The 27,316-nt window shown below is 39.7% G+C and overlaps 1 protein-coding gene across 1 annotated transcript in view; it reads left to right on the plus strand.

The window, feature by feature from the left end:
• slc2a9l2 (solute carrier family 2 member 9, like 2) overlaps nt 1-8,684 on the plus strand; it is a gene marked incomplete at both ends in the record, with an annotated part of 85,823 nt that extends 77,139 nt beyond the window's left edge. The window contains one exon of the mRNA XM_079218757.1: nt 8,442-8,684. Within this exon, the coding sequence (XP_079074883.1) occupies nt 8,442-8,684 (243 nt within the window). The remainder of the gene's footprint in view (nt 1-8,441) is intronic.
• Nucleotides 8,685-27,316: the final 18,632 nt, after the last annotated feature.

A 27,316-nucleotide genomic window follows, 5' to 3' on the forward strand; every position in this document is an offset into this window, starting at 1 on the left:
ATAATATCCCACTTGTCCCTCATAAGATCCTAATGGCATTTGACATTTCAATCTTCGTGAGTTGAAAAAATATAGATATGTTTGCTGAAGTCCATGCTCTTCTAAACCTGTGGTTTTCTCAACTTCTTAGAAGCACCTCTTTACTTTTTTGTTGTGGCCTTTGCAGAACGAGCCGGGGCTCGTCGGTTGCTGTTCACAAACTATACTTTACTCTTTGTGGAAGGAGCAGGTTGATAAGTTTGTCTTTAGGCATGATTGAATGAATACATACAGTAAGGTACACACATAATGTATTACATACCTGATTATAACTCCAACCTCGGGAACAGTAGATTGCTTTTTCTTTTTTAAAGCACCTTCAACATACCCTTCAAAACATTGGCTGACTTAAACTGAATGCAGGAAAACATGCAAGCTTCAAAGCTCTGAGAGGCAGAAGAGTTAATACTGGCAAATATATACCTGCATATGTCTCTGTTTAGTAATACCCTTTGAGTAATTGCATGTGACTTTCAATATATTTAGTACTGAGGCACCAGATATTATAGAATATATAATGCTTGAATATATTCAGATACTTGTTGGGTGCATTGGTGCACTCACCTGCTTATGTTAATCATACAAGCTTATAGATAGACTATGGTGTTATATTAAGCCTAATATGTATGTAATTATTCTGCTTGTATTTTCTCCTAAACCATTCTGACTGCTGGGAATTTGTTTAACCCAGAGGCTATTGCCGTTTTGTTTGCCTTATCTGCATTCTTAATCTTGAATTGCATTTTTTTACACTCCTCTGTGCCTAAAAATAGAGTCTGACCTCTAGTCATTGCAGCTGAATGCAGGCATTTAGCCTCGGCATTTATCAGGACTTTTGAAAGCAGGATTCAGTTTCACACTCTGCTGAGGATAAGCTCAAACGACATTAGCACTGGGTGTAACCTTGTTAAATTCTGAAAACAGAAGCAAGGACTTTGAAATTCATCAACAAATGACTACGCTGTATTCAACAATAAAGCTGATGTGAGGGACCTATGCAGGCTATTATAATTACATTATATTACTGTACACCTGTCTCAGTTACAGATGCATTTATGGGGTGAACACTTTCTCATTTCTGTTCTTGCAATTTTAAAAATTGTAGCTCATGTTATTAATGGAATACTTTTACTGCTGCAGCTACTATATCATATAGAAATGCTAAACCACCGTGAATGATGTTAGTTGCACCTTCTCGAACTACAGACACAGATTAAGATTACGACGTGGTTGTTGTAAACAAATCACTAAACGATGTCATTGAGTTAAGCGAGGGTGTGTGACAGGTCCACATTTCCCAGTTTATTCTAACAATAGAGTTTTGCAGGGAAGTAATGTTGTTGTTAGCATCACACTGGTTCCCTCGACAAAAAGCCAATGGGATTGTTCCATTGGATGTTGGATTAGTGAAAGTAAGATCTGTTGCCAACAAATTCTTATGAAACTCACACGTTTTGTTCAGCAAGATGATTTTTACAAATGAACACTTTTATGATTATTGAAGCGTGAATTCAATTGGCAGAAGGAAAACGCTTATGTCAGTCAATAAACAAACTACATCATCTTCACATGAGCGCGTCTTTACACAACAAAGCTGTAATGGCAGGCTTGTCATCAGGATGACGATTTTAGTCTCATTGAGCCACTTGTTAGCAACCGCCTTTTTAAAGACTTTATAAGCTTCACAATTCTCCAGAGGGAAGAATTGTATATCATACAAACAAAGCGTTAAAATCGCTCAAACTTGTGTTAATCAAAGACCTTATTTCAGGCATCAAACCAAAAACCCATTTACTTTGAGACGAGGGAACCCAAAGTACACAAATGCCAACTCATTTCCGGGTTTTCAAACTCATTCCTGAAGCAATCTATGTTCCAGCAAAAACACACACACACACACACACACACACACACACACACACACACACACACACACACACACACACACACACATGCATTGTTACTCGTACAGTAACGTGAAGGACATGTTCATAGAGAGTAATGCCGTGTTCACACCAAAACAGTTGCGAATTTTCGCAACGCCACTTCGCCTATATCGCGCCGCAGGTGAAAAATTCGCTCTATGTGGTTAATCCGTTTTATCGCAACCATCACTGGGGAAAGGGGGCGGGGCTTATCTCTGTGTCTTGAAAAAATTTACTATTGCCTTCATCCACCAGGTAAATAACCACTAGTTCTGCTTTATACTTGTTGAGGAAGTCCCACACACGTCGGAACATCAACCACCCCCGTGTCTGGGTTCATAACATTATCCGTAGTCACACACAGCTCCGACTCCTCCAGGACGAGTGTCTGAATGAAGCTGCTTCCAGCGCTCCTTCAGCAGACCAGCAGTTTCATTCAGTAACGGCAGGACGGCGGTGATGCCGGGCGGAGCTTCTATCTCCGTGTTTGTGAAAGCATTTACTATTTCCGCCATTCAGCATTGAATTAACCTCTAGTTCTGCTTTATACTTGTTGAGGAAGTCCCACACACGTCGGAACATCAACCGCCCCCGTGTCTGGGTTCATAACATTATCCGTAGTCGCACACAGCTCCGACTCCTCCAGGACGAGTGTCTGAGTGAAGCCGTTTCCAGCGCTCCTTCAGTGGGCCAGCAGTTTCATTCAGTAACGGCAGTGATGCCGGGTGGAGCTTCTCAACGCTGATTGGCTTTCGCAACTCCGCGTCATGCAAATTATTCGCTGGAGTTGAAATATTTGAACGCCGGCGAAAAAGCGGAAAAGCGGAGTTGCGAATATTCGCAACGCCGTTTCGCCTCTATCGCGACGCCCGGCGAAAAATCCGCTTTTTCGCAACCTAACGCGGCTGTGCATTGACTTAACATGTAATCTGGATGCGCGAATATTTCGCAACTGTTTTGGTGTGAACACGGCATAAGAGCGTGACAAAAGTCAGGACAGAAGTTTGGGGTTAAAGTGAATCTTTGCTTGCGGCATGCTGGACATTGTACGGATGTTGGGTTGACCTTCCGTCAAATGTCTTCTGCTTGTTTTCTCCTGGGCGCCGACAGACAAACCTAATTTTGTCCAGCCAGCTGCACCAGAGGGTCATGTGTGGGAGAAAAAAGAGAGACCTGAAATAGCTGAAAAGGGCATATCAAACACACGCAGGGCCATTTCTCAGAGGTTGTTATTCTAACAGGATCAGTCAATTGTCATAGATGAAACAGGGCACAAAAATATACCAAGAAAACCGATCCGCTTACCAGGAGCAACACATACCGGCACTCTCACCAGTATTCTGTATTTGATGGCTTAGCTGCCGATTAATCAGACGAGGAACAGATGTGTGTGTGTTATCCCGAAAGCGGAGGTGTCAAGATACAAACACTTACACTGTAAGGGTACCCTGGAGATTTCTTTAACCAATTGCTTGCACACGATGCTCTGACACAAGCATGTGATACTCATTTCTGTCGACCGGGCTATAACATGTACCAATTAAGGAGGAGACAAAGATCACAAGCCGCCGTTAACGGCAGGGGAAGGAGTGCGGGAGCTAAGCAGACAAGTGTGTGGAAGAGAGAAAGAGACGAAAAGTTATTTTTAGCCATCCAGTACCAAAGATATTGCAGTTGTCTTTGTAGATTGGGGTTTTGGCCCACTTTCTTCCATTAACACAGGATCACAGCAGAGACTCACTGGTTGCTGACTGGCACCTGAAACCAGCTCTGACCCCAGTTCAGACGTTTCACCGCTGCGTCTTCACATCCTTCCACCTCCATGACAAACCACCACTGAGCTGTAACTCTGGGTTCTGCAGGGGTTGGTTTAGAAACTTTTAAATTGCTTATTCATTGAGGCAAGTAAAATAAAAAATAATCAAATAATGAATAGCTGCTAGGCCACAGACATTGAAAGATTATAAAACAACGGGCCCCTGGACACAGACATGTACTGGTAAAAGCATCGTAGAGGGACAGACCCCTAACCCCGCCTTTGGGCCTCAGGCATAAATTATTTAAGTTGAACTAAAGCTCATGAAGTGATTTATTGCCGACCACTTTCAGAGGTTTTAATTCTCTTTGTCTCTTTCTACCGGCACAATGTAATGCATTGTTATGTTCATAGGGGTACATCTCAGGGGGCAATTTGCCATGAGACAGAAAGAAGAAGAAACATTGTTGAAGCTTTTGATGTTTTATTCCTGAATTGTCATTGGCTACTGTGATCTGCAGTTATTTTGACTTGTAAAAGGTTTTGTGCATTGTCGCGTCTCTCCTCCGACCAGAAGCTCTGTGCCACATTCTCTGTGTTGCTGCTTATAGACACTGTTGCTCTGTTTGGGATTGTCGCTCCACTTCAGGATGCTTCTTACTAAAAGCTTGGGGAAGCAGCCGTGTTAACAGTCGTGTAGACAATAAGCCATACATTAGTGTGAATTATCACACTTTATTCTCATTATCGGCACAGTTTGGAAAGGACTATTTATCCATTGAAGCAAATCAAAGGTGAAGGCAAAACCCCCCGTTTCCTATCCCAAGGTGAATATAAATGCATTTTTATTTTTTGTCAAAGTGGAGCATTGTAGTAATAGTCATATATATAATACAACATTGATTCTTGGCACAGTAATCTCTTGCATTGTTCCCATGAGGAAATCATGTTATTTGATCGCAGTGCAGCAGCTGCCCTCTTTTAACCACCATGGAGGCATATTTTGATATCATAGCACTCTGATGAATACCAATCCATCACGTGCAGCCCATTTCAGTTTGCCACACTAGCTTCATATTTCTACATAAATCTCTGAGACTGTCCTTTACTTGGTTTGGATCTGTGTTTTATTCTACAAATCTACATAATAAATACATAATAGAAAAAGAGGAATGTTGTGCCCAGCCTATGAGCAAACTTTAAGACAGAACTGATGGTACCTTTCACATGTCATGACAAATGAATGCCATTAATAAATTGATCAAAAGAAAGATGGGAACTGTGACAATCAAGTGCAAATGTCATTAGCCTTCACTCCACTTGATAATGCAGGCAGCGATCATTCATGAAAATGAACAAAGATGCATTATCAGAGGCATCTCAATTACTCTCACGTAGGACATCACAGGGCTATATATGTGGGATTCTTTCAGTTTTATCTGTCTCCATGACAAAGACGACCTTCTCTGAATCCATAAACTGTGACCTCTCAGAGGGTTGTCCTTTTGAGGAGAAATGGAGATTACATTGATTGATGAAACAATCCCCAGAACCGATTCTAAATCCTGTGGTGCGATTATTAACTACCGTTTACAACATTAAGAATGAGCTCCTCTTTATGTCTCTCAATAATTTATTGCTGTGAAATCACAAACCAACATTTTACAGCATGGCGTGACGCCCAGTGAAGTCATGAATCTCTGATAATTTTTTTTAATTTCAAATGAGGTTTGATTTTTTTTTAATAATTCATGAAAATAGTTGATGTTTTAGAGATGCATGTTTTTTTCAGAACACCAATGATATATGATGAATTTATTGGAATTATCCGTTGTGATGTAATGATAAGTGTGGAGGGTCATTGTGCTTCTCCAGTTACTTTAAAACTAAATGCAGTAGGCATACAAGTAATTTATTGAAACTATAAAATATAGAATGGAACAATAACAATAGGTGTTTGTTGATGATCCAAAAAAACAAATGAGCCATCGACCCAATCACATGCATTAGTATCCTGAGTTTGCATGTTATTTGTACACGTCGCTAATGAGTTCGGATTATAGGAGCTAAGTATGATCCATAACTTAAATTATTATATGTCTTTCCCATTTGACAGCATTGATGTATGACAACAGCCCAGGGTGTAATCTTATGTACAGCTCAGTCTCTTAAGCACCGCAGACACATGACTTTGAGTGTGCCTCCCACCGGGAAGATTCAACGCAATCAATAAAAGCCCCCGCAAATGCAAATAAGCCACCATCACCACAGCACACTGTGTACACCCTCATGACCGATGATGACTCACTATTGCCCCAGAAACCAGTACCCTGCACTAGCCTGACCTGTCCTAACCTAACTTGCATTGCTCCATCTTAGACTGTGTTGTTCTGCGGCGTATGTCCCAGGGGTCTCATTTATATAACAGTGCGTAGGCTCCACACTAAATGTTTGCATAAGTCCAAAAGAGGAAATGCATGTACGAAGAAAAAAAAAAAAGATTTATAAAACCTGTAAATGAGGGCACATCCCCGCCCTCTACACACCCACATACAACCATAAATGGTCAATACAAAGCACATTATGAATGTTGATGCATAAACATAAGCCTGCTGATCAGTGTTTTTTTACGGGGGAATCAGACTACCAATGGGAAGAACACTCGTTCCTTCCTAATTCTTCCATTGGTGTCCGAAAATCTACCGTGCAACATAAACATCACAAGTCTCACCGTAGTGTTTAGGTTTACAGCAATCAGACTAATTGCTTCCAAACTTATTGCAACATTAAATGCTAACCAATGAAGGAAGTTTTATTTATTTACTGATATTTTCTCATGGCATTATTATTAGAACTGATAATGAGGACTCGGAGTGATCGTACAAGCTGCTGTCACTGACTTTATTTCCAGACTTGGCTAATTTACACAGTCGTTATGTGTTGTTGGTGAAGATTTGCCAGGCGAGGCGACTGGAGAAGGCTGAGTGAGTGACTACTCCTCCGCTCCAGTGAGCTCTGGTAGTTGCATCGTAAAGATGTTTACAGTTTGTCTGTGTACAGCATGCTGCATCTGTCACTATGGAATAATCCTTGAATTACTTAATCAATAAAGTTGTGTTCACTGCAGCGATTTTACTCACAAAAAAACAAAAAAATGTTCGTACGCATGGGTCAAAATTCCGCACATTATCCTGTCAAGTTTGTTTTCATAGACCACTGATTTCCTGTCCTATATTTTCCTATCCCCTCCTGTTCCTTCCTGTTCTGTTCTATCCCATCCATTTCTAGATTGTCCGGTCCTGTCTGGTACTGTACTATTTCACCCAGTTCTGCACTGTTCTGTCTTGTCCCCTCCACACACATGGTTCCCCAGAACTGCAGGTGCCACCTCTTCTCTTTCTGTCACTCATGTGTTTGAACATGAGACATGAAATTACAATTCACGTTTGTGCTTGACCGCAGCCACTCAGTCTTCATGAGTCCTTGTGTGCAGGCCTAATTGTTTTTGTGTGGACCAAGCTGAACCCAGCTGAGCCACTATAGCAGATCAAAGGCTTATCCCTGCGTCAAAGATGGGGCGGTCTCATTCTCCTCAATCCACGGGGCTTGCTCAAATTTGATTAATGAAAGACGGAGTAGACACAGAAATGTCCCGTTTGTAGCATGGCTTGTGTCTTATGACAACTGGGAGAAGAAGGCATAGCTTTCGGAAGGAACTTGCTAACTTTGCAGATGAGCGTTACGTCACAGAGGCCACATGGAAACTGGGTCAGGGCCTTTCACGATGCTCTGTTTTTTTTGTTTTGGTGCTGTTATAAAATACACTCAACAGAGGAACACGGTGTCAGAGACTAACAGCAGTGATGATGTAACAGCCGAAATCAAAGCAGTAAGTAGTTCTTCATTGAGGTCATGGTTGTTTGGACACTGCATTTCTAATACCAGCTCCATAGCGCCACATTTGAGTTTTGTCCTCTCATGAGCAAGGTATTATAGCTCAGACACACACTGGTGGGGGTCAGCAAGTCCTCTCATGCAAAATCTCTTCCTCTTCATATCTCCCCCCCCCCCCCCCCCCCCCCCCCCCTCTCTCTCCCCTCCCACACACACAAACACACACACACACACACACACACACACACACACACACACACACACACACACACACACAAACAAACAAACCCTCTCTCCAACTCTAAATCTCCCTCTGGGTAATCAGTCAGTATGTATTTTTAAATCTGTCACTAATCTCTATTATTGGCATAACACACTGGACAAGGTTAGCGTTCAGACTTACATTGTTCCAAAGTCTGAGGCGGACATGTCCTCTGACTTGCACATACCCTCATACACCGGCCTGTAGGACCTTTTAAGTGGAGAATCGTGGGGATATTATGCCGTTCACAGCATGACACGCACAGATGACAAAGCAGATGCCGCAGACCACGTCTCTCTGGAGTTGCCAAGAGTTTAGGATGGCTGAAAAATGGCCAGATTTGAGGGAGAGCAGAAATCATCAAATGCTTTCAATGCTAAAATTGGAAAATCTAAATTCAGTTAATTTTACTCTTGAAGTTTTGGTCATTCTTGGTGCTTGATATTAACATTTTTAACATATTAACATTCCTTTTACAGAGTTATTTCTGAAAATGTATGCTGTATCTCGACACAGAAGAATCAAATCTGTCTAATTCCTAGTTCTGTGTTTTCTGTTTGTGCAGGAGAAGTTGCAATCGTTTGCCTTCTTGGTGTTCGTGGTGGTCTGTGTCTTTGGATCTATCTTCCTTCATGTTGTCCTCCCTGAGACCAAAAATAAAACATTCATGGATATTAGTCAGAGCTTTGCCAAGATCAACAAAATCCCTGTCCCCTCCCCCAGCCATGAAACGGAGCTGGTTCTGTCCAGTAAGCCTGGCACGAATGAAAAAGTGCAAGATGACGTCAAGATGGAGAGTTACTTCTAGCCGAACAAACCACAGAAATTGTGAAGAAGCATGGTTGAAATGTGTATTGTTGTATATAATTATTTACTGACTGGCCAATCAAACGATATCAATGATCAATGCCTTTGTTTCAATGCATTTTGGTGTTTTGTATGTGTTTTGTAAGACTGCAAAATCTAGGAATATTTGTGAACAGTAATACTTTTAGTTATAATTCATGTTCTCTTTACAAGTCAATGTATACAGTGTAAAACTTTCATGAATGGCATGAACCATAGGTTGTTGTGGTCCATCAACAGTTACAAAAGGGATAATAATGTGGCTTTAGGGGGTCTTACTTTAAACTTAAACCTGCATGAACAGATTTCTTTGGCCATCTCTCAAACTGTGGGGCGCGCCCCTCTACTGGGTCGATGAGGTATTACAGGTGGGGTGCCGGGGTCATTAATAAATACATGGTGAAATGTAATGTTGTAATGTAAATGTTTATGTTGCGTTAGTACAAACCCTATCACCGTCGACAGGAAGTAACATGCAAAATTCAAATGACCGTAACACTTCTAAAATGTATGCAATCGACGCAATTTTAACATATTCTGAACTTTAAGAAGCGGAGCTTTCTATTGGCACATTACGGTAATGGTAAAAAACAGTGGCGAGATTGCCTGTGGGGAGGGGTGGAAGTGAGCAGAGCAGGAGAGCAGCAGTGGAGAGAGTTTGAGTGGCCTTTGAGTGGCGTTTTCTTTGTAAACAATATGTTGGTGTTGAAAAATAATAGTTTTAGTATAGTTTCTGAGAGTTCTGCCAGTGCTGGCCCACTTAAACCCCCCACAAACAAAAAGAAGGACACTGGGAAAAGAACAGACATAAGGCCATCCTGGGGAGGAAACAGTGTACTCTCTTCCATAAAAGCACTCCCTGGATGTGTGAGGAGTGCAAGCTTGGGCTCAGCCTTCAGCTGGACAGGAACTGCTTCAGGGAGCTAAACAAATCTCTAGAATGCCTGGACATGGACACTGAATGCTCTAGGGAAAAACTTCTCTGTTTGAGAGGATGTAAAATAGATTAAATTGCATTTCTGTAATCTCAAAAGTTGTCTTCATGTTCATTTACAATTGTTTATGAAGAGAAACCTGATGAAAACTAAAATACGTTTCTTTACTTTTTTGTTATTACACAGTGTTTTAAGCCTTGATGACATAATAATGACACATACTTGCCATATTTTGAAAGACATTTCTCCTGAATAAAAAAGCTAAATAATTTATCCAAAGGACATTTTTGGAGACATATATTAATAAAAAAGACATAATTACAGGTGTAAAAGGGATTTTAACGAGTTAAGCCAAGATTTGCCGACTCGCCGATTCTTGGCGTTTTGCTAAAAGCCGATCTGAGAATGGCTTTTCTGCTGTTGCCTCTCGAAACAAAATACAGATATAAGCTCAACATTGAGCATGAATTGAGAGTGGCGGTATCAAGTCTGGAACCCTGTTTTAAAAATATTTGTAGTGGAAAGCAGGCTCATTGCAGCCACTAATACTGATACAACTTGATGACACACATCTGTTTGGCACAGGTTGCAAGTTATTGTTGTTTTAAAAAGATATTGTGTAATACTCTTTATTGCCAAATATTTGAACTTGTTTTGTTGCACTTTAGCAATTATTTCTAATTTTCAAAATATTAGTTATTTTTTCCACAGATAGAACTTTATTAGCATTGTTCTAACAAAATTATTTCACATTTTCTTTGTTTTTGTCTGATGGAGAAGTCTGGTTTACTGGAAAGTGATTGCAATTTTCTTTATTCTATTTTTTTTTAAAGCACAGATGGAGTCACAAAGAATTATTTCAATAAAATTTCATCGTGGACCATTTTGTTCCAAATTTGTTGGGGCGATGGGGACGAACATAGTATTACCTTGTGGAGAACAGTGGAGATACTACTAGTATTATTGAGGTACAGGGGTTCTCAACCTTAATGCCAAGTTCTAAAAAAAAAGCAGGACCACCTTTCCAAATAAATGACACAAAAAGCACAATCTAACCCTGAACCATCACTATCTGCTATTGTCAATCCAGATGGAATGTATTCATATTTCCTCACCACACACTTTGGTCTTGGAATTGATTAAACAAGCATGCAACGTCATCTTGGTCAGATTTAATCTTTGTCGTCATCTCAAAGCAGCTTCATAATGAGGGGGGGGCAGACATGTGTCTGATGAGAGACATATTTTGCCGGATTAAAACCCTAATGCTGATGTCTTGGGTAACTTTCCAATATAGACAACGAAAGAGAGAGAAAGAGAGAGAGAGAGCGAGAGAGAGAGAGAGAGAGACGCAGGAAAGCTGAGGGGGACAATTTCTTGGAGCCTCTCCAAAACTGAAAGGAGCCAAGGCTGCTTCCCACCAGATGGCTGGAGACAGCGAAGTAGGTGATCTGAGCAGAGGCAGACAAGCGTGGCATTGGATAGCAGTTACAGTTTGCTGAACAGTAGGGTGCACTGCACTTTTCAAAGTCCACTGCTGGGCGACCCAACTCCGCACCCTCTCGTATAGACACAGATACACAGGTATGTGTCATGCAGTGACAAATGGGTGTCCGTATATCTGCATTGATGAAGAGAGGTTTGGGAAATCTTAGTTTAATTCCTAATCATTACCCGGTGAAATAGAGCCACAGATTATATTTATTCAACTGGGAAGTGGGCAGGGAAGTGGGGAGAATAATAATGTGTGTAATAAAGTCTTCATAGTCTCTCATAGCTCTGTTCAAGCATGTTGCTCTCAAGGAGTCGTGTACTCTCAGCAGCGTAAATGAATAATTGACGGAAGGATTTGCTGGTGAGAGAGTAATTATAAGACCTAAAAGCACAAACATAAATACATAAATAAATACTTTATGTTTAATTAGATGCACTGTATGGAATAATGCTGTGTGATAAATGACTGTTTGTCCAACCTCTTTGATATCCTCTCAGGAAATGTTGTTAAATCCACTTCCCATTATGCAAAGTAAGAAGTGGGCGCAGAGGGAGACGCTGTGTAAATGTTGTGTAAATCTCTGCAATGATTCAGAAATGTAGTTTTAAATAAACACTTTTTGTATTGTTAAGTGGCATTCATAATTTGCTATGCTTATTCTTCAGAAAACTATTCCTTAAGACCTTTTAATATAATCACCAAGACCTTTCCTGGTTACAGGAGAGAGGGGGTTATTTACATTACAATACATTTAGCTGACACTTTTATCCAAAGTGATATACAATAAGTTCATTCAACTATGAGTACAAACTCAGAACAACAAGAATCAAGAAAGTACAATTTTTTCAAGAAAGCCAAACTACAACGTTTTTCAAGGTATAGTCGGAAAATATGTGTTTTTAGTTTGCGACGGAAGATTTAGAGACTTTGTTCTGCCCTGATGTCAATGGGGAGCTCATTCCACCATTGAGGAGCCAGGACAGCAAACAGTCTTTGAGTGTTTAGCTCGCAGTGACGGAGCTACAAACCGATTGGCAAAATCCGAGCGGAGTGAACGGGCTGGGGTGTAAGGTTTTGCCATGTCCTTGGACCAAATCTGTTCACAGCATGGTATACTCAAGTACCAATGTTTTCATTTTACAACCTCCCGGGTTTTAACAGGTCAGTTGAAAACCACAATTATTTTAAACCAAGGTTGCATGGTTGTTCACTTTATAAGTTCTTAGCAACCCTCCTTTGCTGTGATGAAACAATGACTGGTTCTGTCCGGTATCTCTGCTGGCCTAATTCCACCTTTACCCAGTGAGGATACTCTTAATGAAGTGTGTCCATCAGAGTGGAAAGTAGGCCACTAGAGCTGAAGAAACAAGTGTATTGTCTTTGTGATTCCTCAACCCACAGCCATTATCTGTTTGCTATGATCCAGATATACTCATTGATATTAAACTTTGGATTCGGGGGCCAACTATGGCAGATCAGTCAGTGCAGAGAAAGCTCCTCAAGGTGTGCAAAAGACAAACAATAGAACAGACAAAAACAATGTTCTACTTGGGTGGCCATAACCCATGAGAAGAAGCGTCTTTTTCTAACTCAGTATGGCAGATCAAAAAGTATTCTTTGGTCCCAGTGAAACTGTGGCTGTGACGGTGTTTATTGCATGCTTAGATGCAGTGATGAATGGGTCAATTTGTGCCCTCCCCTGCAGTCTGCCTCAGCACGTAAACTTGAATAGATTTGTCTTTACTATCTTCATTATGTAGAAGGATGGCTGTTTGAATTGGTCCCACGTTGTTCATGTCAAGTACAGAAGAGTCAGAATATGCACATGTTTTTTTCATCATGCAGTCTACAGGTTGCAAACATGATTAATAAGTGCATTGTATCTTTAACTTTTTCATCTGCATGCTGTCCAAAGTACATGCAAAATATTGTCTCAGCTATTCCTCTTCTGTCGATGTTTAGCTGCAACACACACACAAAAACGGTCTGTTCTTGCTCCATGCATGATTTTAACATGCGCGCAGCATGTATGGACTCCTCAACATCGCTGCCACTCTGTCATTCCTGCACCGACTGAGTTACCTCAGCAGTAGGGGATTAACCCACTTTGGTTTCTCCCCGACCAGCAGTAATCAGTTTATCATCCTAATTTCCGGTGTCAGATTTCTAACTTAATTTCGGTGTGTAAATCATCATTATGTAATTTCCGTCCTGATAATGTCCAGGATGCTACTATTTATAACATTGTCAGTGTATTTTTTTCTGCGCCACGATACATCTTTTGCGAGCACAGGTCTTGTTGGAAAGCAGCATTGACTTGCATCCCAGCCTCCCACACCTTCACCTTGGGGCACTTTGCTGTTTGTGTGGTATATTCATCTTCTGATCCTCTTTTGCAGACCGACCTGAGACTTGATCATTTGAACCCTGTCACCTGGCAGCGGGGCTTGCGGATATTCTTGATACTTTGAATTTCGAGTTTGTTGTGGTGACTGTAGCTTCAAGACCTGTGTTGACATTTGCACTTAATAAAACAGTGATTTGGCTAAAGGGCCCTTTAACTGGCAGTTCCATTAGAAGGCTGCTGTGCCCCTGAAGCATCCGCTTTCTCCTTCAGTCTCAGTGAGCGTGAGTATTTTAGACACCCTCAGGTAAATATTAAGACAGTAAATGTGTCTTGGATACACTGACTTTTATTTGTGTGTTAAAGGAATAATAAGGAGTCACATCGTCAGTTGCTGTTTGTGAAGACAGCATTTTTGGTATAAAAAAAAAGCGTAACCACGACTCCTAACTAAACTGTAAGTAGGTGCCGGGTTTTGATTGAATTACATAGTTTTTTAGGACATTTTTGCACTATTATATCTTTAAAATACAAGTCAGCATCTAACAGTGCTGGTAGCAGATGAGGAGAGCTTTTCTTTCTCCGGTTCAAGACAGTCGACCTGGTGTTGTCTATACAACGTTTCCCTTCATTGACAACTGTGATAGCATGAGAAACTTTCCAGTTGTCTATGTTCATCAAAAAGACTATTATCATCAGTAACGCAACAATGAACTGATTTGCTTTGGGATTTATTTCAGTGGAGTGAAAGCTCAGGCACTGTGTTAACGCCCTTCATCACTTCACACTGTGAGTCAGTGTGTTACAGTGAGAATAAATGACTTGCAGTCCAAAATGATCTCCCCAAATGTTTGGCACGACTACAATCAATTTACACAGTGGAGTCAATAAATTACAAACTCTAAAGATAATAGTCATCGTAGCACAGTTTGGAAATTTGCCACATATCAAAGGAGATACACGTTGGGATTTACCCAAAGGAACATGAAGAAATAAGAGTTATGTGCCATTACCCTGGATCTCTTAGAACAGCTGGAGCCCTTAAACAGCTGATGGAATCATTCCAGACCTCTGCATTGCCACCCACATATCCGATTTGTTCAGTGATTCAAATAGATCTGGTTGTCAGGATTCTGGGGCAGAGCAGAGACTCGAGAGCAGGGATAGACACTGGGAACGAGGTGAGGTAGAAGGTAAGGTCTTTTACTCAGCACAAAGGTCATACACTGGGGGTCAGTCCGTAGAGGCAAACAAGTCCGACAGGGAGCAGGCAAAAACCCAAAAACCGAGAGTAAGGCAGAGTCATAAACCATCGAAGCTAACAAGGGATAATACTGCTGGAAGGCAATGAACACACTGGGTAGGACAAAGACAATCTGGCACCGGAGCAGGGAAAGCAGGGGATAGGTATTTGTGGGGTTGGCAGAGAGGGAAAAAACCAGGGGCAGGTGTAGGGTATGGCCAATCAGGAGACACTCAGGAGACACACACATGGGACCAATGGGATGTTACACTGGAGTTGCACCTATTAATGGTGCACCTAAAACAGTTGTGGGCCACATTAAGAATGTCAGTGTCATCTACCTGCATAGCTAGCTACCTAGCTTTAAAACCAAGCTACAAAAACTGTTTTATTATATTGTCCTAAAATGTATGTTCACTCTTGTTCAGGTTCCAGCGAATGTTTTAATTTCCAATACAAAGTGACATACCAGATACCCCCTCCCTACAAGAAATGAGCTAATAGTAACAGAATGTATGAATGACGAATGAATTAAATTCTAAGTAATAGCAATTCAGTCTGATTATCTGAGTATTACACATCCTCTAGGTACACCGCTCTCCTAGCAGTCTATTTTCCCTCCATACGCCAAGTCCACAACATCTTGAATGACAAGGTGAGAGTACTCCATAAGCAAGCTATTTCACACAGACTTCACCCTCTAACAAGCTTTACAAGCTTAGAAAGGTGCCTGAGAACCAGACACCTTTACCCGCTACTGTGACACCGACACAGTATATTTTATAAGGCATGCACGGCCACCATTCAAACCCGGGGTGGAAAGGCAGGATCTGCTGCTCCAGTTCATGCCTGATTGACCTTGTACAGTACTGGAAAGGCAACTCAGTCAAGCAGCAATACGCCAACTCTCACATCACTGCGGCGGTAGAAGGAGGGGGTTGTCACGCTAATGAGCCACTCATGCTAATGAGCACGTTGCTAGTGGCCGACGACATCGCAGCTCTTATTGTACAGCACTCGAGCCCACTGGGCAGCAACAACGTTCAATACTCTTAGCGTGAATGAAGGGGCTCCTACAGGACAAAATACATAGACAGCCGTCCTCTAGAACCAAACATTTGCTTCACACAGTAAATAGAACGTTCAGCGCAGGCGCAGCACTATTGATAATGGCAAAATTTGACCGACGTTCAGTGCCAGTGCAGGAAATAATGTCCCCTTGATGCAGCAAAGTGGAAAGTAAAGGGTTGCTCATTTGCACAGTCGAAGGTCTGCATACTCAGTTGCGTTTTACACACTAGAATACCAAATGCATACTTCAGGACAGCAGGAGGAGGTTCACCTTTTCATTGACTGAACATCAGGAAAAAGTCAAAAGTAAGAACATGTTTTGTGACCAGAGTATGACCAAAGGTGGGTCATCTCTGCATGGACCTTTGCGGACATGGGCGGATGATGAACTTCATGTCTGACCCACCTATACCCTGGATGTGACATGGATCTAGCAAGCATGAATTGGGCTTAATTGTGTGGAGGTTGGAATCATGGATGGGCATTTAGCCTTCAGTTTGCCTTTATATTTAACATAACTTTAGTTTTCGTTGCCTAGAATACCTTAACCATATGTTATTTGCCGTAACTATGATTTGTACCATAATTACAATGGACTTCAACAGGTACACCTAACAGGTCAAGGCCAAGACCAAAACCTGTTTTAAGTATATCCTCTCCCCATGTTGCCCAGGACACTGTGGAGTGCATGAAGACGTGCAAGATACTTGCAGAGAGCCAATGTGCCACTCTCTGTTTGGGAAAGGGCTTGCCATCATTATAACAGATGAACAGCTGCTGTGAGCATCTCAGAGAGCCTGTGTGGCTCCACTTAGTATGCCAAGACATGCACAAGACATAGTGATGCAATTTCTCCTCTCTGTCCGTGGCGTAGTTTACCTGAAGGAAAAGGTATTGAGCTGAGCCGTCTCAAAAAAAAAAGAAAAACACATGATTTTTCAGGCGTAGAGCTGTTTGAACAAGACAATCAGTCAATCTTATTTTTCTTACAATATCATCTATTCTGCATTATAGGGAGAAATGGGTCACTGAGAACACGCTCTCTGGGTCGCCCACGTGCCTCAAAGGGACCAGCCTGTCAAGGTCAAGCTTATAAAGACCATGCCTGTGTGAAATAGACATAAATTGACGGTGAAAGAGACCGTGTGATAGAAATGGACTCTGCAGTTTGTCAATCAAACAAAACTGAATCACTTTTCTACATAACAAATTATATATGTATAGGGGCCGCGTGTAATAGATTACAAAAAGGATGTTTCATGTAGTGTCTATTTAAAAAGAAAATATTTCTAAGAGGAGACTGCAAAAAGTGTAAGACAACATGTAAACAGACAGCAGGAGCCACAACCAGAAACTCACAGGCTGTTGTCTCAATTGTGTTTTATGCAATAAAAACCGGAGGATCAGGTTGGAGTTTGAAATGACCAATTCTTATATTGTCTACTGTGGACATACAGTATCTATCGCTCTAATGACACAAATCATCTAGTGATCAATTGATTTAAGTTCAACTATCAATCAAAGTCAGAACCAACTGGAGCCCACGCCCTGACCTCGATAGCTAAAGTAGACGCATAAGACATTTAATTTCATTACATACATGGCTCGTGATGACCTTCACATCATGAATCCATATCCACAAACAGCTACATTACCGAGACCAACACGTAAGCAGCATACACAGGACAAAGAGCAGCAAAATGTGAAAAAAATGGCATTTAAACCAATTTAAAAAATTATTTAACAGAATTACAAAAAATACAAAGAGGCTACAGTTACACTGTGGCTCTGCAAGGCTGTTCACGACGTTCTGTGAGCGGATGAGGCATTCAGCACACAGGCATTCAGGCATGTGTGATGGATGGAAGAAGATCTCCTTCCAGGTTTTCTACAAGAAACCGTGTACAGTTCAGGCAACAAACCTACTCAGTGGAAATTATCATATTTTGGTTTAAAATAAACCCTTTCTGCCCTGGTAAACATGTCAACAAACATGTCAACAACTCCTGACTAACTTGGATAACTTGAGGCATCTAGTTTGCCTTGATTTCGGGCTTTTTTTTTTTATAGGATAACTTCTGATTTTGTTTTTATCTGGAACCTATTTCCCCATGTTTTTGTGTCTAAGTGACTAATAAGGACACGTTGAAGTCCAGTATTGAAGTAGCATTATGGGAAACAGGCTGCAATGTAATAGGTCGGGCTTAGTCCTCGTTTTTGGCTCAAGTGTTTCTATTTGTTTTATGTGTCATGTTATCTTTTGCCCTAAGACAATGTTGGAAACATGAGCTCAAGTAAGCAAGATGACTGCCTGTATAGTCAGAGTTTCTTGTGTTGGAGTACAAAAAGCATAATTACGTTATTTAAAATATTTTATCGCTGAATATTTTTGCAGTGTGGACTATACTTAGTATGACATACCAATTTCAAAAATGTTCAGAATTTAGTATACTTAATCTATCAATATCTATCATTACTTTTTTAACATTCTATTCCTTGACTCTTTATTACTTTTGTTCTATGCTATAAGCATGACCTTTTCCAACAGTATATACTTTAAACTTGTTGTGATGTTTTTTCACTACAAGTTACATGTAATACAATGAGATAAAAAATCTAAAATATATAAAATGTCCAAATAATCAAATGTAATGTCCCTGGCTGTGTTCTAGTCACTCAATAAAAAAGGCCAAAAATGATGCATACATATATAGATATTTATCTTTGTTTCCCTACTCTGTGAGTTTTTTCAGCATCGATCTTGGACTGAGTTGCTTCTACTCTCCAGCTGCTCCTCCACAGTTTTCTGAAGGATGGAAACAGAATAAAAAAACATTACAGACGTGCAAGCATTTGAGCATAAACATCATGTAATCTGACTGCTGCAGTTTCCCCCTCTGTATAGATAGTATTTCAGGTCCACTTCTTTTCATCCAGTCTGCTGTTCCTCACCCAACACAACACTTTAAACACAAAAAAAACATCCTCTCTTAGAATCAAATCACATTGTATACCAGAGGGGAAATAGAATATACTGGAAGTAGATGTCTCTCATTATTTGTCTCTCCTGCTGTGATCACAACATACTTTTTGCATCAACATATTGTTTGACAGCTTGTTCTGTAAAGATCCCAGAATAATCATGTATCATGTTGAGCTAATTAGCTCAACATGATACATGATAATAAACAATATTATGATCTTGAGCAAACTTTTTTTTACTAATTTCCTCTCTGGACAGAAACACAAATTTGATTTCTCTGATCTCATTTTGCTCAAATATTTGTTTTCCTTCTCAGTGCCATCTGCCAGTTGCAACAAGTAAATCTAGTTTCCACTTCTATGTTGTCTCAATCAGTCAACATTGTGAGTAAGAGTGTGATAACCATATGACTGAAAATAATTTGCATCGATGATTAATTAAGTTGTGTGAGGGATCGTTTCAGCCATAGGTGCTGATGAGTTGTGGCCCAGTGGAAGTTCATTTCTGATGGGAATTGAACTACCAGTGACCCTTCCCAACCTCAATGTCACCTCTCAAAACAAAAAAGCTTAACCCTTACATACTGTTCGGGCCAAATTTGATCCATTTTGACTTTTGAGAGCAGTAAAAAATACCCTAAACGTCTTTCTTTTAGCCTGAAATGTGATGACTTGATGAAAAGTGACCCAAAAAACCCCAAAATGAAAATATTATACATTTTTTACAGGCACACTGGGGTATTTTTTATGGGACAGTGGGGACAGAGTTTAGGGGGGACCTCGACATCCAGGTTCCTGCAGAGACATTTTAAAGGTACCTGAGCATGAATCATTATGGCTTTTATGTTTTTATGTCTTATGTAAAACAGAACATAATAATGTTTAATGGTAAATGTTTTTCTCCAAAAACGAATGTTGTAAAACTTAAAAAATACACTCTCCGTGCTCTCTGAAACATTTATTAAGGGTTAATCACATGTAATAATGATACATAGGCTATTTAGATATTCTAAATAGATCTGTAGTTAAAAATTAGGTATAGAGACTTTCAATGAGGGAATTATTGGTCTGGGACAAAATTCCCTCAATCTTCTTGTCAGTTTCTCCACACTCAGAACTCAGAGGAAACCTGGTGCTCACATCACTGACATCAAGGGTTTCTTCTTCAACACTACGATTCTATCACGATACTCACCTGCTTGATCACCTGTCAGAGCATCAGCTCATATCTTGACACTTAATCAAGTAGATAAAAAAGTATACTTTGAACATTTTGTCAATACTTAAGATTCTTAGATGGTAACTCCTTCAAGTCTCAATCTCAAAGTGTGACTATATCTTAATTTTCTGTTTTTTATATAGTATTTTTTTTTTTTTTTATATCTTTCACTCACACAGCTATCAAACTACTGAGGCACAATGATGGGTGAAAATGGGCAGTGTTGCACTTTTGAAAGAGCCAAACAATACTGGACCGCCCAGGCTTTGATGGATGAAGTGGATGTAAGTGTACTCTATGTGTCCTGTGCTGACTTTTAGATGTGCCTGATCTCAGTTTCCTCCTATTACTGCAATTTCTGGTGTGGAAATGGTGCATTTACCTCTGACATAGAAAGGTCATGTAATAGTCATATCACAGCAGACATTGGATGACACATACAGCACCACAATTGTACTTGTAAATCACTACTGGAATAATGTAAGTCTACTTTTAGATAGCAAAATTGCAGGACAAAGTTTGTTTGTATGTTTTTAGGTAAAATAGGGACCCCATCACACAGTATCTGTCTTCCTATTTTACTGTAAATGGCCTGCTCAGTAGAATTTTGAAATTTGAAAACTGTTTTAAGGTATATTTATTAAACATATCACACACGTGTTTTGTGTTTATGTAAAAAAAAATAGAAAGAATAGACAGTATAAACTGTAAAATGTGGTTTAGGCTTAGACCATTTCACAAATGTTTTGCCTTACAGTGAATTAAAACTAGGGAAGTAGAGATTATGAGATGCATAACATGCTCATGCTTCAGCTGGAGGTCTTAGATGTTTCTTATATAAAAATAGCCATCGGTCATAAAATAATTTTAACACTGAAGTATAAAGTGTGGAATATGTATGTAAATATATAGCATGTTTAAAATATTTGTAATATAAATCTTTAATTGCATCTGGACACATGCCTCAATAGTCCAATTTCTATCAAAACTTTGTGTTTTAACAGATTTTCCAGAAAATTGGCAAAATAAAAACTGTTTCATGCACATTATCATCCATTGTTGTGTAAATAGGGGGTGGGAACATGGGGGTGCTAACTCTCTAGCCAAGTGCAATTGAACCAATGGAGTAGACGAAGGTGTAACAAAATGACATCATTAATAGAGTGCTGGACAGATTGTAAATTATGAAATGTATGATTCTGGGCTATACAAAATAAACTGAATTGAATTGAATTTAAAAACCTAAATACTTTTTAAAAAGCATTGTAGAAAATGTGATAAATATATATCATTTCTGTTGGTGTCGTGCATTCATTTGAGGAACGTTCTCCTCGCTCCACACAGATTAGATGTTTTCGTCGACCGTTATTTACCAGAGAAAGACGGAATATTTTTTGTTCATGCACAAATTAAAAATGATATAAATAGGAAATCTGACACCGAAATGAATCGGTAAATATTTCAACTAACCTTGGAAATGCATAATTACTTTGCAGTAAATACAGCAATAAAAAAAATGCATTGCAAATCACAAACACTGTCGTCAAAGACAAATAATTACGAGAGCTGACCTCTCCTCATCTGGGATACACAGAGGGCTTTTAAAGCGTGTTGATTGACTGTCTGTGCAGTATAGAAGGGAAATGTAGCAGTAATAAAATATATATCTTTTAAAACATTCCGATGTATGCCATCAAGGGAAAAAGTAAACAAAACCATAATCCTAGAATGATGTCTCTTGCTCTGTTTTGTTTCTTACGCAGCCAGATGACCTACTTGTTTGACCTCACATTATTTTAGCACAAGCCCTTAATCATCACTTGACCTCATGTAACAAGTTTTAAGTCCTGATTCATATTTGTTGCTGTAAAAATACTTCACTGAGTCGCAGCGGTGGAAAACAGTGAAGAAGAGTAGAGTAGAAGAGTAGAAGAAGCTGAAACATTTGATTTAAAGGTGGAAATGACATGTTGTTTAGATCCATTTAAAGTATTTTGAACCATCTCGCACCACATCAAGAGATCCATGTTGTGTGTGTCATCGGGTTGTACCTTCTGAGTTTGTGCAGTGTGTGTGTGTGTGTGTGTGTGTGTGTGTGTGTGTGTGTGTGTGTGTGTGTGTGTGGCAGGTGGATTTTAAATACAGAAAAAGCCTGTTCATACAGCCAGTAGCTGCTGACACACTGCAGTAAGAAGTGGATTACACAGACATGACTCAGATGAGCACGGAAATAGAACATCACTACTCACCAAACCACATAAGGTTTTCAGTTCACAGAAACCCACGTAGACCAGTTTACTGTGACAATAATTAGAATGATCCATAGCTCAACTGTAAAATGATAAGCTCCACAGTGTTAGCGTTCAACCATTGTGTGTGGAGATCATTATGATTATTATATTCAACCCAATGATGTTCATTTGCTACACAGCTCATTTTCTTTATGTAAAAACCAAAAGCATAAAATACACTGGAAGTGAAAACGTGTTGTGACCAACATTTTAAGCAAATGGTTGCTTATCTGCTCATCCAGCACACACAAAGAAAATAGTTATGGTTTTGTCTACCTGATGATCTGATGAATGTAAGTCCGATATTCATGCTCCTTCTGAGGGTAGTATCAACATTTCTAGCTGCTAAATGTCTCACTATGTTCACTTTTTTGTGGGTTTGTCAGACAAGGGATACCTGTGACATGACTCACATGCAGTTATTTTATCCATTGTAATATAGAAATATTGAAAGTTATGTTGCAGCAACTGTATATATCTATTTTTATCAATGATTTAGGAATTCCTGAAAGAACAATGCAGCTATAGGCCCATCACTATCCCAGGATAGAAAATCAAAAGTGATGCAATGTAGATATCTGCAGTTTAAACCAGCGCACATCTCTTGACTTTGTCAAAACCAACAGACATCACACATTTGGTCCTAAAACGGACAAAAACTGATTTGGTCATTTGAATCGGTGTTTCAGCTAGTTGAGTGGAAGCCACTATAAACCCATCTATTTCTCTAATGAGCTATTTCTAACTTTCCGCAGGGCCTTTGAGAGCAGACACTTATTGTGTGTCACCAGTTCTACACAAACATATTCTTGTGGCACTGTGGGAGCTTAGGAAATGTTGATGAAACAAATTCTCAGTTTTTGAAACGTGCATATTGATATCAGATTTTTTTTATTGAACGCATAATCTGATACTGTTTTGCAGTGTGATTAGGCCTTATTGTCTTAAGCTGTGTTTTGGTGTTTTGTTTAGGTTTTTCTAAATTGTTCACTTGAAGATAGAAAATAAGATTAATGTTAAATCAACTCTCAATATGTAATACGAGCAAGCTCTTCAAATCTAATTGATGCTCAGCTGCCAAACACTATCAGCCTCACTCTGTGAAGATAAGCATCTTAAATGTAATAAACTAGTGACTGGTGGGCAATTGTTTCTGCAACTGCTGCTTTATGAAATGCTGCCCATCTTTATATTATTTAATTTACAACATTGCTTTATTGAAATGCTGCCCATAAAACAGACCTTTGAAATAAAGTGATTATTTTAAAAGACACACAATCTGCTTCTATGTGAAAGACATTCAAATCGTAAAGATTCACTGAAATAATCATGCACACACTCTATAGTTACTATTATAAGTATACAGTGATTCAGAGTCAGACAAAGGCATGTAGGTCAGTAAGTGGGTGTGTTAGGCTAATAGGAGAGAAAAACACTGTTTGTCTCTTGAAAAAGTTTCAACTGACACCATGCACCATCTGTACAGCTGCTGATTGCAGCAACCTACAAAACAGAAGGTTAATGTGGAACTGAGCCACATTTTTCCATCTAGGTCCACAAATAAACTGGCTGATGTTCAGTCACAGGGAGCCTTTTACTTTCACTCCCATCAGAAATCTTCAAATGCTTTCTTATCGTTAACCTCTGCAAATGATGTGCTTGTGTGCAAGATTTCCTTGGTTTTAAAGTATATTTAAGCAACAATGATCATAAATTGTCCAAGGCGAAGATATTCTTGATTTCAAGGTCCCTAATAGTATGAGATGAGCATTATTTGCCTGCTGGAGCAGCATCTGACTGGGAGCTCTCACAGTAATTACACTGGATTAGCCTTTGTCTACATGCTTAACCCCTTCCGTATGTGGCGTGACTAAAATTACAATAATTTAGTTCAATATTCTGTGCACTAATGAAAATGCACTCACTAGCCGGATTTGTGCAGCCTTCTGAATACTACAGAATGTATTGCATGTATTTGTAAAAAGATACATTGACACACAATTGCACCACAATGTATGAAATGAAAATATGAAAACGATGTGACAATTTGAATGGAAGAACTCGTAGTGACGTGAAGTATCACCTGAATCTGCAGATCTTACAGAGCTTTAATGTGTTTCATGTATTTCCATCAGCAGCTGGTAGAGACCAAAGAGATAACATACTTTGTGTAAGGACAACTGTTGGGCATCAGGAAGATTTTAAAAGACATTTTAGTGACAATTGCGAATGATACATAATTGTCTTGTGATTTTAGAGACTCTCAAAAATATTGCTATTGAGGCTTTCAGGGGCAATCACGTGGCCCGCGTTACAAGTTATTTTTTATTAAATCAACTTCCTCTCATGGATCAAATGTTTTCTTTCATTTCTGCGAGACCACAGCATTCATAGTGTGGGTCCTTTGTGTGGAGCGAGCTGGAAAACAAATGTTTTTGAAAAGCTAAACACCAACAAATATGGACTGAAGCAGAATATTTTGTTCATTAAAACATGTTGTGAAATTTAGAAATGATTACATACTGTAAATCCTTTTTTATTAACTGCCTCTGGAGTTTTTGGGAAATTGTTGGACAACAGAAGCCATCCTATGCAGCATCTATACGTATCTATACCAAGCTTTATGAATTGGGTTTACATGCTAAAAGAGAAAATCTAAAATCCAGATTTTTATTGTAAATCTTCTCATTTTCATCCCCAATGCGGTGCCATTATTCCTTTGATATTTCTGCAATAATACAATCTGGTTGAGGATTTTAAAACAGTGACTGGCAGCTCAACACCATATCAACAGACTGATTATGTGAAAATGTGCCTGGAAGAGGGGGATTTAACATGGATACATGAATGATACATGCATGATGAAGAGAATCGCAGCAGTTTGTTGTAACGTGGCAGCAGCTAAAGGAAAATGAGAAAAAAAAATCACAATATGCCTTTTTTATTTGGACTTGGTCAACACAGCAGCATCATGACAACAATAAATGAACTAAATTATTGTCATCTAACATAAAACACAATCACACAGTCCCAACAAGTCCCATTACTTGAAAACAAACTTGTTTTACACTAGCAATTACAGTGCAGTAGTCATCCAACATAATATTGAGAGAAAAAAAAGAGGAAAAAGCATATCTGCTTTTCAAACCCAAAGTCTAAGCTCTCATATCCAATCGGCGCAAGCTTTTCCACAGAAGCATGCTTGCTTTGTGTGGTAGTAAATATAACTTTCAATTTGCTGAAGGGGTTGCTTTCAAGGCAGGGACAACATCACCAAGATTGCTATTCTACTCTTTTTTGATTGTTTCATGAGTGCACTCCCATCACCTGCAGGGGTTACTTCAGGTGTTTTACTGCTACTGCTTGGTTTGGTATGACATGTGTATGCTGGTTAATGGTAGCTATTATTGGCACATTTCCAATAGATGCAGTTGTTTAACTCAGCGGTCCCCAACCACCAGGTCCCTTGGTACCGGGCCGCACAGACAGAATGAATTTGAATTTCAGTAAGGAAGACACTCTTTACTCTCCAGTTCATTCATAAGCTCAGTCTCTAAGTCTCACACCGATTACTCCATCAGCTGATTTGGGACGTGTATGTTATGGCCAATCACAGCGTTGGTAAACTTTTAATAGTTTCTCCTCTCTGCTGCTGTTAGTTGTCATTTCAGCTCAAACCGATGTGACCCTCCTCCACCCCAGGCACCTGCGTCAGCATCAGTCCTGCTCATCATTCATCATCAGGTTACAGCAACTCCCTTCTTCAACAACACCACCAGTGTCTGGACTCCAGGGGGGATTCAGATGTCAGCATCACTACCCCTTGCTTATCCTAATTCAGGATGGAGTCCAATTGCCAAAGACTTTGCACAATTCAAATATATGCAATTTTAATAAATTATTGTTAAACTCTGAAACAAGTCTCTCCTGATTGAAATGACCTGATGCATCCGTCTGTGCATCTAAGTCTCTTGACACATGTCAAGCGGTCACGTGATGCGTTACCCCAAAAATTAAACTTAATAGTCCGTTTCAGACAACAACTCTGCTGGTGTTCTTGATTAAAATCAAGGCAGAATAGCCTGAGATCGACAAAAAAGCTCTGAAAGCCTTGCTCCCATTTCCAACATCCTGTCTTTGTAAAGAGGGTTTCATAGTTACGGAGTAGACTGGACTAAAGGTTTAAGTTACGGAGTAGACTGGACTTAAGGTTATAAGTTATGGAGTAGACTGGACATAAAGGTTATAAGTTATGAGTAGACTGGACATAAAGGTTTTAAGTTATGGAGTAGACTGGACATAAAGGTTACAAGTTATGGAGTAGACTGAACATAAAGAACACTTGTCGGGTGAGAAACAACCTCAGGGCTCCCACTAATTCGGAGTAATGGTGAGTTGTATTTGTATGCACTTTATATTTGTTTTTATGCCGGTCGTATCATTTTATTACGTCATATTTATCGTCCACACCATGAAGCCCGGTCCGTGAAAATATTGTCTTACACGAAACCGGTCCGTGGTGCAAAAAAGGTTGGGGACCGCTGGTTTAACTGACATCACTGGACTTTATGACACTTCTATGTATGCTACCTCTGCACCAAAGCTTTCACATAAGCCATTATCCTAATAGGTACGTAGTCTCACTTTCAGGTACATTGTTGACCTCAAACATAAAGAAGGAAAATAAGAGTTTTGTATACAGCCATATTAGCACTAATGGGTACAAATTGCACTGCTGGAATAAACTTCTTTATTTTTCCACAAGGTAAAGAGTTCATTGTCCTGTTACTGCAAATACAATTCTAACATTAACTTGTGTGTCACGTTAGCTATGTGTGTGAGGTCAAATCCAATTATGAAGTCGTCTTTACCAAAACAACCCTGAGTGTCTATTGAGCATTAGTATTGCAGTGGCCTTTGCAGCCAGTCTCTTCTCAAATATTGTCAAGTGAACTGAGCAGTACATACACAGCGTGTCTCCGGGTGCACGGGCCAGTCGCTGCTGCTTTCTGAC

This window comes from Taurulus bubalis (genome assembly GCF_910589615.1).
Source record: "Taurulus bubalis genome assembly, chromosome: 5".
NCBI classification, from domain to species: Eukaryota; Metazoa; Chordata; class Actinopteri; order Perciformes; family Cottidae; genus Taurulus; species Taurulus bubalis.